This window comes from Canis aureus, chromosome 5, assembly GCF_053574225.1.
Source record: "Canis aureus isolate CA01 chromosome 5, VMU_Caureus_v.1.0, whole genome shotgun sequence".
Lineage (NCBI taxonomy): Eukaryota > Metazoa > Chordata > Mammalia > Carnivora > Canidae > Canis > Canis aureus.
In genome coordinates this window covers 85,080,349-85,094,187 of record NC_135615.1, presented here as the reverse complement: position 1 = coordinate 85,094,187, position 13,839 = coordinate 85,080,349, and the positions used below count along the sequence as shown (strand labels likewise).

The 13,839-nt window shown below is 63.7% G+C and overlaps 1 protein-coding gene across 9 annotated transcripts; it reads left to right on the top strand.

The window, feature by feature from the left end:
• The first annotated feature begins 2,578 nt into the window (after window positions 1–2,578).
• On the top strand, window positions 2,579–11,154 carry MIIP (migration and invasion inhibitory protein). 9 transcript variants are annotated; one of them, XR_013380782.1, is made up of 11 exons: window positions 2,579–2,662; window positions 4,019–4,324; window positions 4,971–5,303; window positions 5,631–5,715; window positions 7,286–7,427; window positions 7,512–7,564; window positions 8,075–8,204; window positions 8,350–8,446; window positions 9,135–9,269; window positions 9,551–9,694; window positions 10,984–11,154. XR_013380782.1 is itself a non-coding variant. In XM_077899596.1 (10 exons), exons 2-10 carry the CDS (start codon window positions 4,202–4,204, stop codon window positions 11,029–11,031), a joined length of 1,146 nt encoding a protein of 381 aa, XP_077755722.1. In that variant the 5' UTR covers window positions 2,579–2,662; window positions 4,019–4,201; the 3' UTR covers window positions 11,032–11,154. The 9 variants fall into 9 exon arrangements, 8 of the variants coding, with proteins under 8 accessions (XP_077755722.1, XP_077755729.1, XP_077755726.1 ...); XM_077899596.1 differs by lacking the exon at window positions 9,551–9,694; XM_077899603.1 differs by lacking the exon at window positions 9,551–9,694 and having other exon boundaries at window positions 10,913–11,014.
• Window positions 11,155–13,839: the final 2,685 nt, after the last annotated feature.

Sequence of the window (13,839 nt, the reverse complement as noted above, 5' to 3'; positions counted from 1 at the left end):
CGCCCACGTTCTCTGATGGATTTGAAACGTGAGACAGTGTGCCCGCCGCCGCCCCCTTGGTTCTCTCGGCTCGTCTCCCTCCTCCCCGACTCCGGCCCCCGTGTTCCGAACTTCCCCCTGCTCCTGACCACCAGCCGGATCCATCGCGCCGCTCAGCCCTTCCTATCGCCTGGGTGACCGAGTGTGCCTCGCGCGCTTCGTCCCCTGGGACGACTGGCTTTCGTCCTTGTCCTCTGGGGCCCTCCTGGGAAGGGGGCGGCACGAGGCGGGCCTGTGTCCCTCCCGGCTGGGGCAGACACACTGCACCCAACGAGGCCAAGTTCTTCTTTGTTTCCTTTACTTGCTTCACATCTTTCACTTAATTGTTAAAATATTTTATTTGACACAGAGCGAGAGAGAGAGCGAGAGGGAGCGTGCGTGCAGGGAGGAAGGGCAGAGGGAGACGCAGGCTCCTCCCTGAGTAGCGAGCCCAATGCGGAACTCAGTCCCAGGACCCTGGGGTCACGACCTGAGCCAAAGGCAGACACTTAACCGGCTGAGCCACTCAGGTGCCCCTGCTTCACATCTTTTAACAACAGCCTTATCGAGATTTTATTTATCTATTTATCTTTAAGCCCTATGCTCAACATAGGACTTGAACTCATGACCCCAAGACCAAGAGTCATGTGAGTCATGTGCTCCACCAGCTGAGCCAGCCAGGTGTCCCTTATCAAGATATAATTTATATACAATAAACTGGAGGTTTAAAGTGTATAAGGGAGACATACATATGCCCGTGAGGCCATCACCACACCCAGGACAGTGGACATATGCATCACCTCCAAGGTTCCCTCATGCCCCTTTATCACGCCTCCTTCCCTCCCACCTCCTAGATCCCATAGATCCCAACCATGGATCTTTCCATCGCTATAGATCTGTTTACATTTTCTAGTTTTATACAGATAGAAGATATAATACATAGTCTTTCTTTTCCATGCAACATAATTATCTTGAGGCGCATCCATATTGGGCACATCAAAAATTCATTCATTTTTATTGCCGAGTGGTATCCACTATACGGATATACCATGATTTGTTTATCCACTTATCTGTCCACCTGTGTTTCTTTCTTTTTTTTTTTTTTAAGATTTCATTTATTTATTTATGAGAGACAGAGAGGCAGAGACACAGGCAGAGGGAGAAGCAGGCTCCCTGATGTGGGACTCGATACCAGGACCCCAGGATCATGCCCTTAGCCGAAGGCAGACGCTCAGCCACTGAGCACCCCCCCCCCGCCCCCCGCGTCCCTTGACCTTTGTTCTGATACAGCCGCTGTAAACATCTATATGCAAATCTTCGTATGGACAGTCTTTCCCTGGTTGGATAAATGCCTAGGAGTAGAATGACTGGTTTGTATAGTGCGTACGCACTTAATTAAAAAAGAACAACAACAACAACAACAAAACAACACCTTTATTGAGGTGTAATTTACGCACCATAAAATCCACTGTGCAATTAAATCATTTCAGCAAGTTTACAAGCTTGTGCAGCCTTCGTGACCCCCGGGGTGACCCAGCGGTTTAGGGCCTGCCTTCCGCCCAGGGCATGATCCTGGGGTCCTGGGATCGAGTCCCACATCAGGGAGCCTGCCTCTCTCTGTGTCTCTCATGAATAAATAAATAAAATCTTTAAAAAAAAATAATAAACATAAAAAAAAGCCCCGAAAAGCAAAGTTGTGCAGCCTCTGGAGCGTGTCCAGCACCCCAAACGATCCTCTTGCTCTCCTCCCTTTCTCTTTCCCTCCTCTGTCCTCCCTTCCTTTCTTTTTTATTATTTATTTAAGGAGTTTATTTATTCATGAGACACAGAGAGAGGCAGAGACACAGGCAGAGGGAGACGCAGGCTCCATGCGGGGAGCCCGACGCGGGATTCGATCCCAGGACCCCGGGGTCGCGCCCTGGGCCGAAGGCAGACGCTCCACCGCTGAGCCCCCGGGCGCCCCATCCTTTCTTCTCTTTCATTTGCTGAATTACACGGACTGATTTCGCGTGTCCCCTGGCGGCGGCGGGCGGGACGCGGCGGGCGGGACGCGGCGGCGCTGGGGCTCGGCCCGCAGGCGGGTCTGTAGGCGGGACGTCAGGTCCCGGGCTCCCGCTGCCCCCGCCGCCTCCCCCCCTCCCGCGGGGACCCTCTCCCTTCCTCTCCCCGCCCAGGGCCCGGCACCGCGCCTCTCCGCGCAAGGCAGGGAGATGAATACTGGAAGGAAAGTGTGAACCAAGGTCCTGGGGCCGCCGCCGCCGCCACGGCCGCCCGCAGGGGAATCCTGCTCCCCCGGGGGCCGCGGCAAGGCCCGAGGCAGTCGCCTTCACGCGCGGCGCGGCCGCGGCCCGTCCTGACCAATCGGAGCTCGGCCGCCGGAGCGCGCCCCGTTCTTATTCGCCACGGCCCGTACGCGATCTCGGAGGTTGGCCAATCAGCTGTTGATTCCCGCCGTGAGTCCCGCCCCAAAGTTGAAACTGCCGCGGCCGGGCGCCGAATCACGTTCGCAGGAGCGTCAGGCTCCGCCCGCAACCTGGCCAATCAGGGCGCGCGGACGGGGCCCCGCCCACAGCCCGCGACGCTGGGGGCGGGCCGGGCGGAAGTCCGGGCGGCGGGAGCGGCGGCTGGCGGCGGCTTCCGGGCGGTGGGTGAGCGCGGCGGGGGCGCGGCGGGGGCGCGGCGGGGGCGCGGCGGGGGCGGGGGGAGGAACAGGGAGGCTGAGCTCCGCGGGGTTCTGCTGCCCCCTCTTCTCTTTGGAGACAGGCTCCGCCCCCGGGTCGCTCGGTCGGGGGAGGGGGGCGCCGGGACCCGGGTGCGGGTCGGCCTGTTGGCTTCCGTCGTCTGCGGCCTCCCCGCCCTCCCGGGTCGTCGGGCCCCCCTGGGCGCTGGTGGGGGTCCAGGTGAGTGTGGGGGGCCGGGCCGTGGCTGTCAGAGTCCACACTGGGAGACTGAGTTCCCGGGTGGAGCGAGCCCCGCATCCCTGAGGGCACTCGGAAGCCCCCTCCCCGGCCTGCAGAAGTCCTTCCAGAGGCCTTTGTGTCCCTGAGCCTGGATCCCTGGGGCAGAGGGGCAGAGGAGGAGGGGGGAGGACGGGGAGGAGGAGAGGGAGAGAGGGGGAGGAGTGGGGGGAGGGGAGGAGGGAGGGGTAGGAGAGAGGAGGAGGAGGGGAGGGGAGGAGGAGGAGGAGTGAGGGGGTAGGAGAGGAGGAGGAGGAGGGAGAGGGGGAGGGGAGGGGAGGAGGGAGAGAGGGGATGGAGGGGGGATGGGGAGGAGGGGGAGGAGGGGGGGAGGGGAGGAGGGGGGGGTAGGAGAGAGGAGGAGGAGGAGGAGGGGAGGGGAGGAGGAGGAGGAGTGAGGGGGTAAGAGAGGAGGAGGAGGAGTGAGGGGGTAGGAGAGGAGGAGGGAGAGGGGGAGGGGAGGGGAGGAGGGAGAGAGGGGATGGAGGGGGGATGGGGAGGAGGGGGAGGAGGGGGAGTCACAGGCACCCTCAGCGGCACAGCAGGGGCTGGAGTGTCTGGAGTCCTGGGTCCTGGAGCCACATTCAGGTTCACATCCTGGCTCTGTCGCGAGGGGGGCTGGAGGAGGAGGACGGGGACGGAGAGGAGGAGGAGGGCGAGTCCCAGGCACCCTCAGCAGCATGGCTGGGGCTGGAGTGTCGGGGTCCTGGAGCCACATGCGGGTTCACCTTCTGGCTCTGTCACGTACTCACTGTGTGACGTGGGTTAATTTTGGTTTCTTCATTTGTGAAAAGACGGGGAAGACGGGTGGGTGGTAGGACGGACGGAAGCTTCCCTTCAGCCTTGCCCTAGTCGTTTCCCACAAACTACAGGGACGTGGTAGCTAGGGTCGTTGCAGGGGACCATCCTCTTCGGGCCTGTGAGTGCGCCCTGGCCAGGGGACAGCAGATGTCCATGTGCCGGCACCGCACTGAAGCCTCATGGCCTGGCCTCGTTTCATCCGCAGAGACCTCAGCAGATCTGTTTCCATGTCTGTTTGGCAGATGAGGAAACTGAGGCACGGAGCAGTTCAATAACCTGCTGGAGGCTGCAGAGTGGGGACTGGAGCTCCAGGTTCTGGCTCCGCGGCAGCTCCACAGCCCGTCAGCTGCCACCTCTTCAGGTAGAAGGGCTGGGCCTGGAACCCGACCTGGAGGTGACTCTGCCGCCCGTGGAAGCCCCGCGACATGTCTGGGATGGTGGATGCGGGCGACCTGGTGCAGCTCCGGCAGCTCAACCTGGCGCTCCTGAGGCAGCTGTGGGCCGGGCAGGATGCCGTGCGGCGCTCGGTGGCCAGGGCGGCCTCAGAGGTGCGTGCTCACCTGGAGATCCCGAGGGGCGCCGAGGGGACTGCCTGACCCGGTGGGAACTCAGGCCTCCACGCAGCGCGCCCCGCGCAGAGAAACCAGCCCCAGCAAAGAAGGGGCCGGCCTGGGCTCCTGCGGAGGCTGGAGCAGGGATGAGGATGGGGACGGGGATGAGGATGAGGTGGGGGGATGAGGATAGGGATGAGACGAGAGGGTGAGGATGAAGGGATGAGAGGGTGAGGATGAAGGGATGGGGAGATGAGGACGGGGATGAGGATAAGGGATGGGGGGATGGGGATAAGGGGATGAGGATGAAGGGATGGGGGGATGGGGATGAGGATGGGGGGATGAGGATGGGGGATGGGGATGAGGATGGGGGATGGGGATGAGAATGGGAGGATGAGGATGGGGGATGAGGATGGGGAGATGAAGATGGGGGTGGGGATGGAGAGATGAGAATGGGGATAGGGATGAGGATGGGGGATGAGCACGAAGATGGGGATGAGGATGAAGATGGGGGGTGGAGATAAGGATGGGGATGAAGATAGGATGGAGGATGAGGATGGGGAGCCAGGCCTTTGTGCCTGGTGCAGGCCGGCTGGGTGTGTGGCTGGGCCGCTCCTGGGGTGACTGGGCCTCTCTGTTCCAGTCAGCCCTGGGTGCCAGCAGCTGGGACTCCCAGACCCCATCATCCCAGGAGATGTCTCCAGTGGCCCTCAGAGCCTCCCGCCTGCAGGACGCCCAGCAGGACGCCCCCTGTGGTACATCCTGGCCCGGCGGGGCCAGCTCTGGGGTCACCTCTCTCCCGTCTGCCAGGGACCGGCGCCCAGCGTCCCTGGGCTCGCCGAGGCCCTGCTCGGCACCCTTGCTGCCCATCTCAGAGCCAGACGACTCAGAGCTTTCAGCAGGGCTGCCCGACTCAGTGCCCCAGGAGGCCCGGGCCCAGAGCTCCGTCCTGGACCGGCACAGCCAGCCCCCCAAGGTAACGTGGGAGGACGACTTCCTGACCCTGACTGTCCCCGTCTGACGAATGCCCTCGGCAGCAGCTCCCCTCCAGGGTGGGGGGCTTCCTGGAGGTACCTAGGGCGTGTCCAGCTCAGCTGAAGTGCTGAGAAGTGGTGGCTGTTAGTCTCTCAGCGCTTTGGGAAGAAGGTGATGAACCCGTTATACAGATGGGAGGACCGAGGCTCAGAGTCACACACCAATGGGGTTTGGGGGCCAAAGTCTTGTCTTCCAGCTCCCAAGCCCTGGGGCCTCCTTCGGGCTGGGCCCGCACGCCTAGCCCTTGCCGCTCTGTCTCCCTCCCCAGTCGAGAGTGACCTTCCGTGAGGAGTGTGCAGTACCTGACGGGATCTGGCGCCTCAGGCCCTACTTGGGCTACGACTGGATCGCAGGTACGGCGCCTCGGTGCCGCCGGAGCTCCCCACGCCGAGCCAGCGCTGCCCTGCTGTGCGTGGGTACCAGGTCGGGCCCGGTCTGTGTGCATGTCGGCCCTTTACACTGTCCTCCCCCCTGCACCCCCTCCCCCAGCAACCTCAGAGGCCTGGCAGGTCCTTCGGCTTCATCTCCCCATCACTGTCCATTTCTGACACAGCAGCCAGAATGAAGTATTAATCACGGGGGCCAGAGGACTGGGCGCTCCGAATAAAATCCAACATCCTTACCTAGACCGACCAGGTCTGTTGCCGGTCCTCGAACCTGCAGCCCTCGTGGTCACTGTGGGGCCTTTACACTTGTGTTCCCGCTGCCTGGGGAGCACTTCCCAGGTTCACACCCTCTGGTTCCTTTTCACCATGGAGGGTGCAGCTCAGAGGCCGGGCCTTCGGTGAGCATCATGTCGTAGTCACCCCGCGACCCCCGTGGCGCAAGTCATTTGGACGTTCTCTGTATCGCTCGCTCTCGGAAGTCGCCCCGTTTCCCTGTTCCTTAGCTGATGTCCGGGTAGGCGTTCGCTTCCTCCGAGCGCCGTGGCCGTCCTCTTGCCGAAGCTCTGGAGCCCGAGCTCAGCGGTGCGCGAGGCGTAGTAGGCCCTCACCCAGCACTTGTAAGGGCTCCTTGCTGTGTGGCTCCCCATTTCACAAAGGAGGAAACTGAGGCACGGAGAGGTGGAGTTCCCTCCTGAAGGCAGGTGCTCCCGGGGGTTGCTGGGACCCGTCAGCTCACCGCCTGCTTCCCGGAGGAGGTGCCTGCCGTGGGTCCGTCCCCCGTGCCGTCAGCGTAGGATGGCGGAGAACAGGGCGCTGTGCCGTGCGCGTCCCTGTCCTGTGCTTCCTGGTGATCCGATTCGGTCGGTGGGGCTGCTGTGTGGGGCTGCTGTGCGCCGACCCCCAGGACCGCGGAGGCCCCGCTGCCTCTGAGACGCCCAGCGGCTTGGCGTGTGACTTCTCCCCGTTGCGCGCTCCCTCCCTCACTCTCTCACCAGCCCCCTTCTGCGTCTGCGTCTGCGTCTGCGTGCTCCTGGCTCCTGGCTCCTGGCTCCTGGCTCCTGGCTCCGGCCCTCCCCTCTGCTGGGCGTGGGACAGCTCCCGCCAGGACTGTCTACACTCACTCTTTCCAGCTCCGATTGCGTTTTCTTAGTCCGCCGCCCGCTGAGCCGTCCTGTCCACGGCAAGCAGGGTCGCGTGCTCCCCCGAGGGCTCTTCCCTCCTGGCAGGTGTCACCCCGCGATGTCGTGCCTCAGGTTTCTTAGGAGCCTGGGTCACCCCCACCGCCTCCTCGTGAGGCCCGCGAGGCCGACCCATCTAGTTCCCTCCTCCCGCCTGGCTCCGTCCATCCATGCTTGTTCGCTGTGCTTGTTCCCTGCACGGACGGTGGGACTGGGACGGTGGGACTGGGACGGCGTGAGGGCCGACTCGCTCGGTGCGGAGCTGGCGGTCGCGGTGCGTGGGGCGCCCCCGCTGGTGTGTCGTGTGAGGCAGCGGGGCAGAGTCGCCCCAAGTGCCGGCCCCCGTCCCCGGCCCACAGCCACACAGCAGCGCCGCCGCTCGCCCCCTCCAGGGTCGCTGGACAACAGCTCCCCCGTCACCAGCAAGCCCGATGCCTTCTTCTCGGAGCTGAAGGATTTCCGGGAGGCCAACAAGGAGGAGTGTATTCACAGCGACCCGGAGTGAGCAGGGGTGGCGAGGGGTGGGAGGGCGGCTCACCCCCCCCTCCCCCCCGCCCGCTGGCGCTCAGCCCTCTCCCCTCGCAGGCCCCGGCCCCCAGGCGTGCGGGAGAGCCGCAGCGTGGAGGAAGAGCATGCATGTGAGTGGGTGTTCTCACCAGGCGCCCAGGGAGGCGGCGGGGGGCTGGGGGGCCTGGGGTCCAGGTGCAGTGAGGCAGACCTTGGGGGCTGCGGGGCAGCTGAGGCCAGACCCTGCAGGACCAGGCCGGCCCTGTCGCCCACCTCCCCCGCCCCGGCCGCCTCTTTCCTTCGCGCCTGTCTTTGCTTCGAGCCCGCACGTGTAGCATGTGTGCACACGCGTGTGGATGGCGCATGTGTGCTGTGTGTGATGACTGCTACAGGTGTGCGTTTGTGTTCACTAGTGTGGTATGAAGCTGTGTCACGCCTGCACACGGGTGTGAAAATGCCCGTCTGTGTGAGGGCACCAGCCTGTGTCCCGCTGGTTTCGTCACGTGAGCACACGTGCACGTCTGTGTCGTGTATGTGTGTGTGTGTGTACACCCGTACGTGTCTGTGCGTGTGGGGTGGGCAGCAGGGGCTCGGGGAGGTGGGGGCCCAGCTGAGGGGAGCCGCTGCTCACGGCCCCGCAGGCGTGTACTGTTACCACGTCAACCGACGCCTGTTTCTGGTGCCTTCCGACCCCGGTGTCCCCTGCCGCCTGTGCAAGACCCCCCGGGACCAGAGGGGCCCTGAGACCCTGCTGGAGCCCGCGCATGTCAGGTGAGTGGCCAGAGCAGGCAGGTACTGGGGGCAGCACAGGGGCGGCCGAGGAGGGGAGCCAGCCTGAGGCCGGGCCGGTCCTGAGGGGTGCAGGGCGGCCTGGGACGCTGGCCCCACAGTGCCTCCTCTCTGCCCCCTCCCGCAGGGTGAGCATCCCGCTGTCCGTCCTCCACCCTCCACACCAGTACCGCATCCACCGGCGAAAGAGCTTCGACGCCTCCGACACGCTGGCCCTGCCCCGGGTGAGCGGCCACATGGGGCCTGGGTGGAGCTGGGCTCGGAGGCAGGTCCCCAGATGGATTCTGAGGCCCAGGGAGGGCCGAGACTGTCCCAGGGCCACACAGCGAGGCCGGGCCGCTCCCATCGCCTGCTGGTCTGCTTGCTCGCCCGCCCCTCGTACGTGGGCCGCCTTCCTGGAGCTCCCGTGTGCCGTGCGCGGCCTCTCGGAGGCTTGGCTCACGGAGCCCTCACGGCAACCAGGAGCGCAGGTCCTGGAGCCTCCCGCGGTTCAAATAAGGAGACCGAGGCAGAGGGAGGTGCCTGGGCTCAGGTCAGCAGGTGGCAGAGCAGAGATGTGAGCAGGCCCTTCCAGTTCCTGGTGCCTCCCGTGGAAACGTTCTTCGTGTCTCCTGGCCAGGGTGGGGGTCGGTGGGGAGGAGAAGGGGTGCTCATCTGTAAAATGGGTACAGCCTACGGTCCTCAGACCAGTGGGGTGAGTCGGGCCCTTCAGTGAATCAGTACTTCTGGGCCATGGGGCACGTGGTGCCCGGGAAGTGCTCAGCCACTGTCCATGGACATCCCCCTCCTGTCTCAGGTCGGGGCCAGGGCCTGGGGTCCCCCAGTGTGTGGACACAGCCCCCTCCCCGGGGTGCGCCCCCCTGGAAGGGAGCCCTGCCACAGGCCAGACGCCTTAACCCTTGCTGTCCACAGCACTGCTTGCTGGGCTGGGACATTTTCCCTCCCAAATCCGAGAAGAGCTCAGCCCCCAGGAGCCTGGACCTCTGGTCCTGTGTGTCCTCCGAGGCCCAGCACCGGAAGCTGCCCGCCGCCAGCCCTTCCCACCTGGTATGGTCAGGGTGCCCCAGGACGGACATGCCTTGGAGCAGGCCTGGGGTCTGCAGAGCCCCCGGGGGCGGGAGGGGGCAGGGGGAGCAGAGCCAGGAGCGTCTCTGCAGGGGCCCGTCCTCCCCGCCCACGGCACCTCCCTTCAGGCTCTTCTGCTCCCTGCCAGCTGCCCCACCCCACCCGGGAAGGTGACCTGGACTCTACAATCCAGATGGGGATGAGGGGGGAACGGAGGGTGACCATCCAGGCCCTGCCAACACGGGTCCCACCCTGCACCCCAGTGTGGTCAGGACCCCAGGCCTGTGCCCCCTGTGAAGCCCTGAGGACTGGCCATTTAGAGGAGGATGGAGCCGCGGCCACCAGCTGTAACCCGTCTTCTCTGTTAGGGCACCCGAGGAGGGAGCCCTGCCCGGCCTCAGCTGCAGGTGCACTTAAGCTCCGGCCTCCTAGGTTGGGCAGGTGGAGGGACCCAGGCCCTTGTCCCTCTTGGACAGAGGTGGGGATGTGACATGTTTGTAAATAAAGCCCATCCTCGTCTGTAGCTCCAGGTTGCCCTGTGTGCTGGGTCTGTCCTGCTGTTGCCCTCGGTGTCCGGGAGGTACCCTGGCAGCGCCTGCCCACCCCGGGGACAGGGGGTCTGACGCTGGGTGGGGTAGATCCAATGCCTGGGTGTACCTGCAGCTTCCAGCCCTGGGTGGGTGGCCTCTGGGGTGGGGGCTCGGGGCCTCAGGCTGGCCCCTGCAGACAGCGGGCGGTGAGTGAGTTCTCCCCCCTGGTTCCTAAAGCTGGGGTCCAGGGCCCCAGGCTCCTCCGAGGCCCTCTCTAGCCAAGCCCCTGGAGCCACAGGTGGTCGGGGCCGTGGTCGGGGCCGGGCGGGGAGCCAGAGGGTGGGCGGGCCGAGAGCCCAGATCAACGGCCAGTGTCTTTCTCCTGAAATCCTGCTTTTGAGGATAAAAGTGGAGTAAATGGGGAACCAGAGCCCAGAGGAGGCACATGGCTTTTCTGAGGTTTCTCAGCCTGGAGGCCGAACGAGGGTTGTGGTCTCCTGTGGCTTCCACTAGAGCTGCGATGCCGATGCCGGGAAGCTCCCTCCGCCCGTTGCTCAGAGCCCACGTGTCAGGGCGGGGAGGCTTCTGCTGCTGCAACCGAGCCCCAGCTCCCGGGGGCTTCCGTGGGTCCCGGTTTCTCCACGTCCACACCGGTGTTTGTTTTCTGCCTTTTTGATAATAGCCATCCTCGTGAGCGCAAGGTGCTATCTCGTGGTTTTGGCGTGTTTCTCTGATGATGAGTGACGGGGAAACGCTCTTCTTGGGCTCGTGGGCCGTTTGTAGGTCTTAGGAGAAATGCGCGTTCAAGTCCTCTGTTCATTTTTAAATCGGGTTGTTTGCTTTTTTGATATTATTCACATGTAATTTGAAGTCATAGGGCCCATGGGAGTCAGTGGTTTTGTTAGAAATTCTTTGGCCAGAGGGAGTAGAGCATCTGGAAACCTTTTGCCAAACAAAAATAATGAATTTACAGCTGAGAGCAGCTTAGAAGTTTAGCTGAGCCGGAAGAGAAACCGTTTGAACAACACAAACATTTCCCATAAAAGTCCTGATTTTTCTTTCTTTCTTTTTCTTTTTATGCTGGGTCCATTAAAGCCTCAGGGTAAGTGATTTCTCTGGAGACACAGTTCTTTTGAAAAACGTACGTTTCACCCGTTTGCTTCCAGTCACTCCTGTGTGCAAGAAACCCCACCCACCGTCTCCAGACACCGTGACGCCATCGATAGACTCAGCCTTACTTTGTGTACCAGCAGGAAAAATGGGTCTGCGCTCCGGCGGTGAGATGGTGCTAATCTCAGAGATGTTAAAATGTGAAAGAAATTGCATCTTAGAATTAATGAGGCACACAATTTACTAGAGAGAGAGCACGCAGGCACAAGCAGGGGAGGGGCAGAGGGAGAGGGAGCAGAAGGCTCCCCGCTGAGCAGGAAGCCCAGTGGGGGGACTCGATCCCAGGATCATGGCCTGAGCTGAAGGCAGACGCTCAACCAGAGAGCCGCCCAGGTGCTCTGAGACCCGGACGTCTTACCCTAAGGCTCCCCGACTTCGGTGTACTGACCCTGGGGCTCTGGGCCCCCCCGCGGTCTCAGCGGTGGCCTCCATGGTGGTTTCCTTGGGGCCACGGGGAACGATCAACTGGGGTGGGGAGGCTTGGCCTGGTCTTTGCTGTGGGTCTGCCTGCCGACGTTTCAGGGGGGCCGAGGAGGACTCGCCCTGGGCCCCTGGCCTGCCCGCGCCGCCTCTCCCGAGCTGTTCCGGGTGACTGCTTCAGGTGGGGCATAGGCTTCTTCCAACCCCAGGGCCCCCCAGAATGAAGGCCACAGGCCGAGACCCCTGGATGGAGTGTCACGTCTTCCAGGCCCACTTCACGTGGCCGCAGCCCCTCCCACCTCTGTCCTGCCCCCCGCAGCCATTCTGCGTCCCCGTCCCCGAGGCCTCCCTTAGGACTGCCCGGGTCTCTCCCTGTCCCCTGCCTTCACCTCTTCCGACCCCTGCTCAGCCTTCCGCGTCGCCCCTGCCTGTGTCCCTCTGGGCCCTTACGTGTTCCTAAGTCCCTGACCGGGAGCTCCCTTGCTGAGCGTGTCCCCACCACCCCCCACTAGAATGTGCTGGCTTGCTGAGAGCGGAGGGAGTATTTTTTTTCTTGGTTGGAATTTTTTTTTTTCCTCCTGTTTTCTCACAAGTAGCAGCTAACCTGTATTCAGGACCCAGTGTGGTCTTCCTGCCTGGTTTCCCACCTGCGTCGAGGTGGTAATGGATGCTTTCACTCCCCCGAGCCAAGGGAGCCTGGTGTTGGGGTGCACACTAGTGTTTCTCCCCCTCCCAGGATGTGGTGTGGATCCCAAAGGGAAAAAGCAAGATCGCCTACGTCTTCCCCAAATGATGTTGAGTGTTTGTCACTTAGAAATAAGAACAGGGGCGCCCGGGGGCTCAGGTCCCGGAGTGCGTGACTCTTGACCTCAGGGTCGTGAGTTCGAGCCCCATGTTGGGGGAGGAGACGACTTAAAGAAACTTAAAAATAAATCCGGCCTGAGCTCTGTTGCCCCTATGAGAGCACAGACCCCGCACGGGCGTCCATTCACACATGCCCCCCCCGCCCCCCCATTTGCACACATGCATCGAGCTCTTGCTGTGTGCTGGGCAGGGAAGCCGGCCACGGTGACAGCAGGGTCCTGCCCCCCAGGGCCCCGCGGGAGCTGGGTGTTGGGGCGCCTCCCATCCCGCCCCTCGGAGCAGCGGCCAGCCCCGCGGAAGCCTCTGCCCGGGTCTCACACCTGCTCACGGTCCTCGGCCCTGGTCCCGATCCACGCCGCTGCCCCTGCCCGGAGCTCCCTCCCTACCCTGACCTCGGGCTCAGGCCTCGGCCCCCCAGGCCGCCCCGGGCGCCTTCCCTGATGCCGCAGAACCGGCAGGGCCCCCGGGCCGAGCCCCTGTGCGCGCCGCGGCCTCACGCTCCGTGGTGGATGCTCGGGGCGGGCACCGGGCCCAGACCCGGCCGCAGCTCCGTCCTGGGACAGCACGTGGCAGGAGGTGGGTGTTGGGCGGGCGGTGGGGCAGTGGGTGAGTGAGCCCCTGGGTCCGGGGGAGACCGGCCGCGCAGCCCTGGGACCCAAAGGGAGTGCGTCCCGGGAGTCCGGCGCTGCGGCGGAGCTGTGACGTCGCTGGTGTGCAGATCGCGGGGGCCTGGGAGGGGCCGTGGGGAGTGACTGGGGGTGCTGTGACCTGCTCATCCTGGGCCTTTGTCCACCCGTCAGCAGCTGTGGGTCCCCAGCCCTGGGGACAGATGGGGAGCGCGTGCAGGAATGAACACTGGCCAGCCTCCCAAGGGACCCTTGCAACGTCCCAGGAACAGAAGGGTCTCCCAGGGGGCGTCCGGCGGGGAGCCCCCTGGGGGTCGGGCGGTCCTCGTGGGCGAGGGCTGTGCGTGGCCCAGAGAACAGTGAAACGCTGCACTTCCCAGAATTATTTCCCTGTGTGCTGTTGGAACTCAGCATTCTGATGGTCTGAGAATGGGCAAGATTTTGGTGCAATGGAAGTTTCTACTGGGCACCCGAGTCAGGGGGTCGGACCCTCCCCACACGGTTGGCGGCTTCCTGACGGTGACCCTGGGCGTGTCCCCTCACTTCTGCAGCCCGATGTCCTCCGTAGGGGGGGACAGTGCCAGTGGGAGGTAGGGGCCCTCGCTGCTGAGATGTGACGGTTCTCATCGGCTGCACAAGCCCCCTGCCCCAGCCTGTCACCAGGTCAGTGCGCGGCGCCCGGCCTGAGTCCACACGTCCTTGCCCCCCGCACCCCGGGAGGAGAGGGTATGGGCCGCCGAGTGCATGGGCTCAGAGCCTCGCTGCCCGGCCGCCGCGGGCGCTGCAGGTGTGAGCAGCAGTCGTGGGCCGTGCCCCCTGCGGGGAGGCGCCCGGAGGACCGAGCCCGCCCCGGCCTGCGGTGACCAGGGCCTTCCCCGGACCCGCCGTGAGGACGGCGGCCGGCTAGACGGAGCAGGAGGTCATGGGGGAAGCCAGCCTCCG

What these genes read in the sequence shown, in the direction of transcription:
- MIIP (XM_077899596.1), top strand. Translation starts at nt 4,202, where the DNA reads ATGTCTGGGATGGTGGATGCGGGCGACCTGGTGCAGCTCCGGCAGCTC. An exon ending in GGGCTACGACTGGATCGCAG is followed by an intron (nt 5,716 to 7,285) that starts GTACGGCGCCTC and finishes CCCGGCCCACAG; the next exon opens with CCACACAGCAGCGCCGCCGC. An exon ending in ACACGCTGGCCCTGCCCCGG is followed by an intron (nt 8,447 to 9,134) that starts GTGAGCGGCCAC and finishes TGCTGTCCACAG; the next exon opens with CACTGCTTGCTGGGCTGGGA.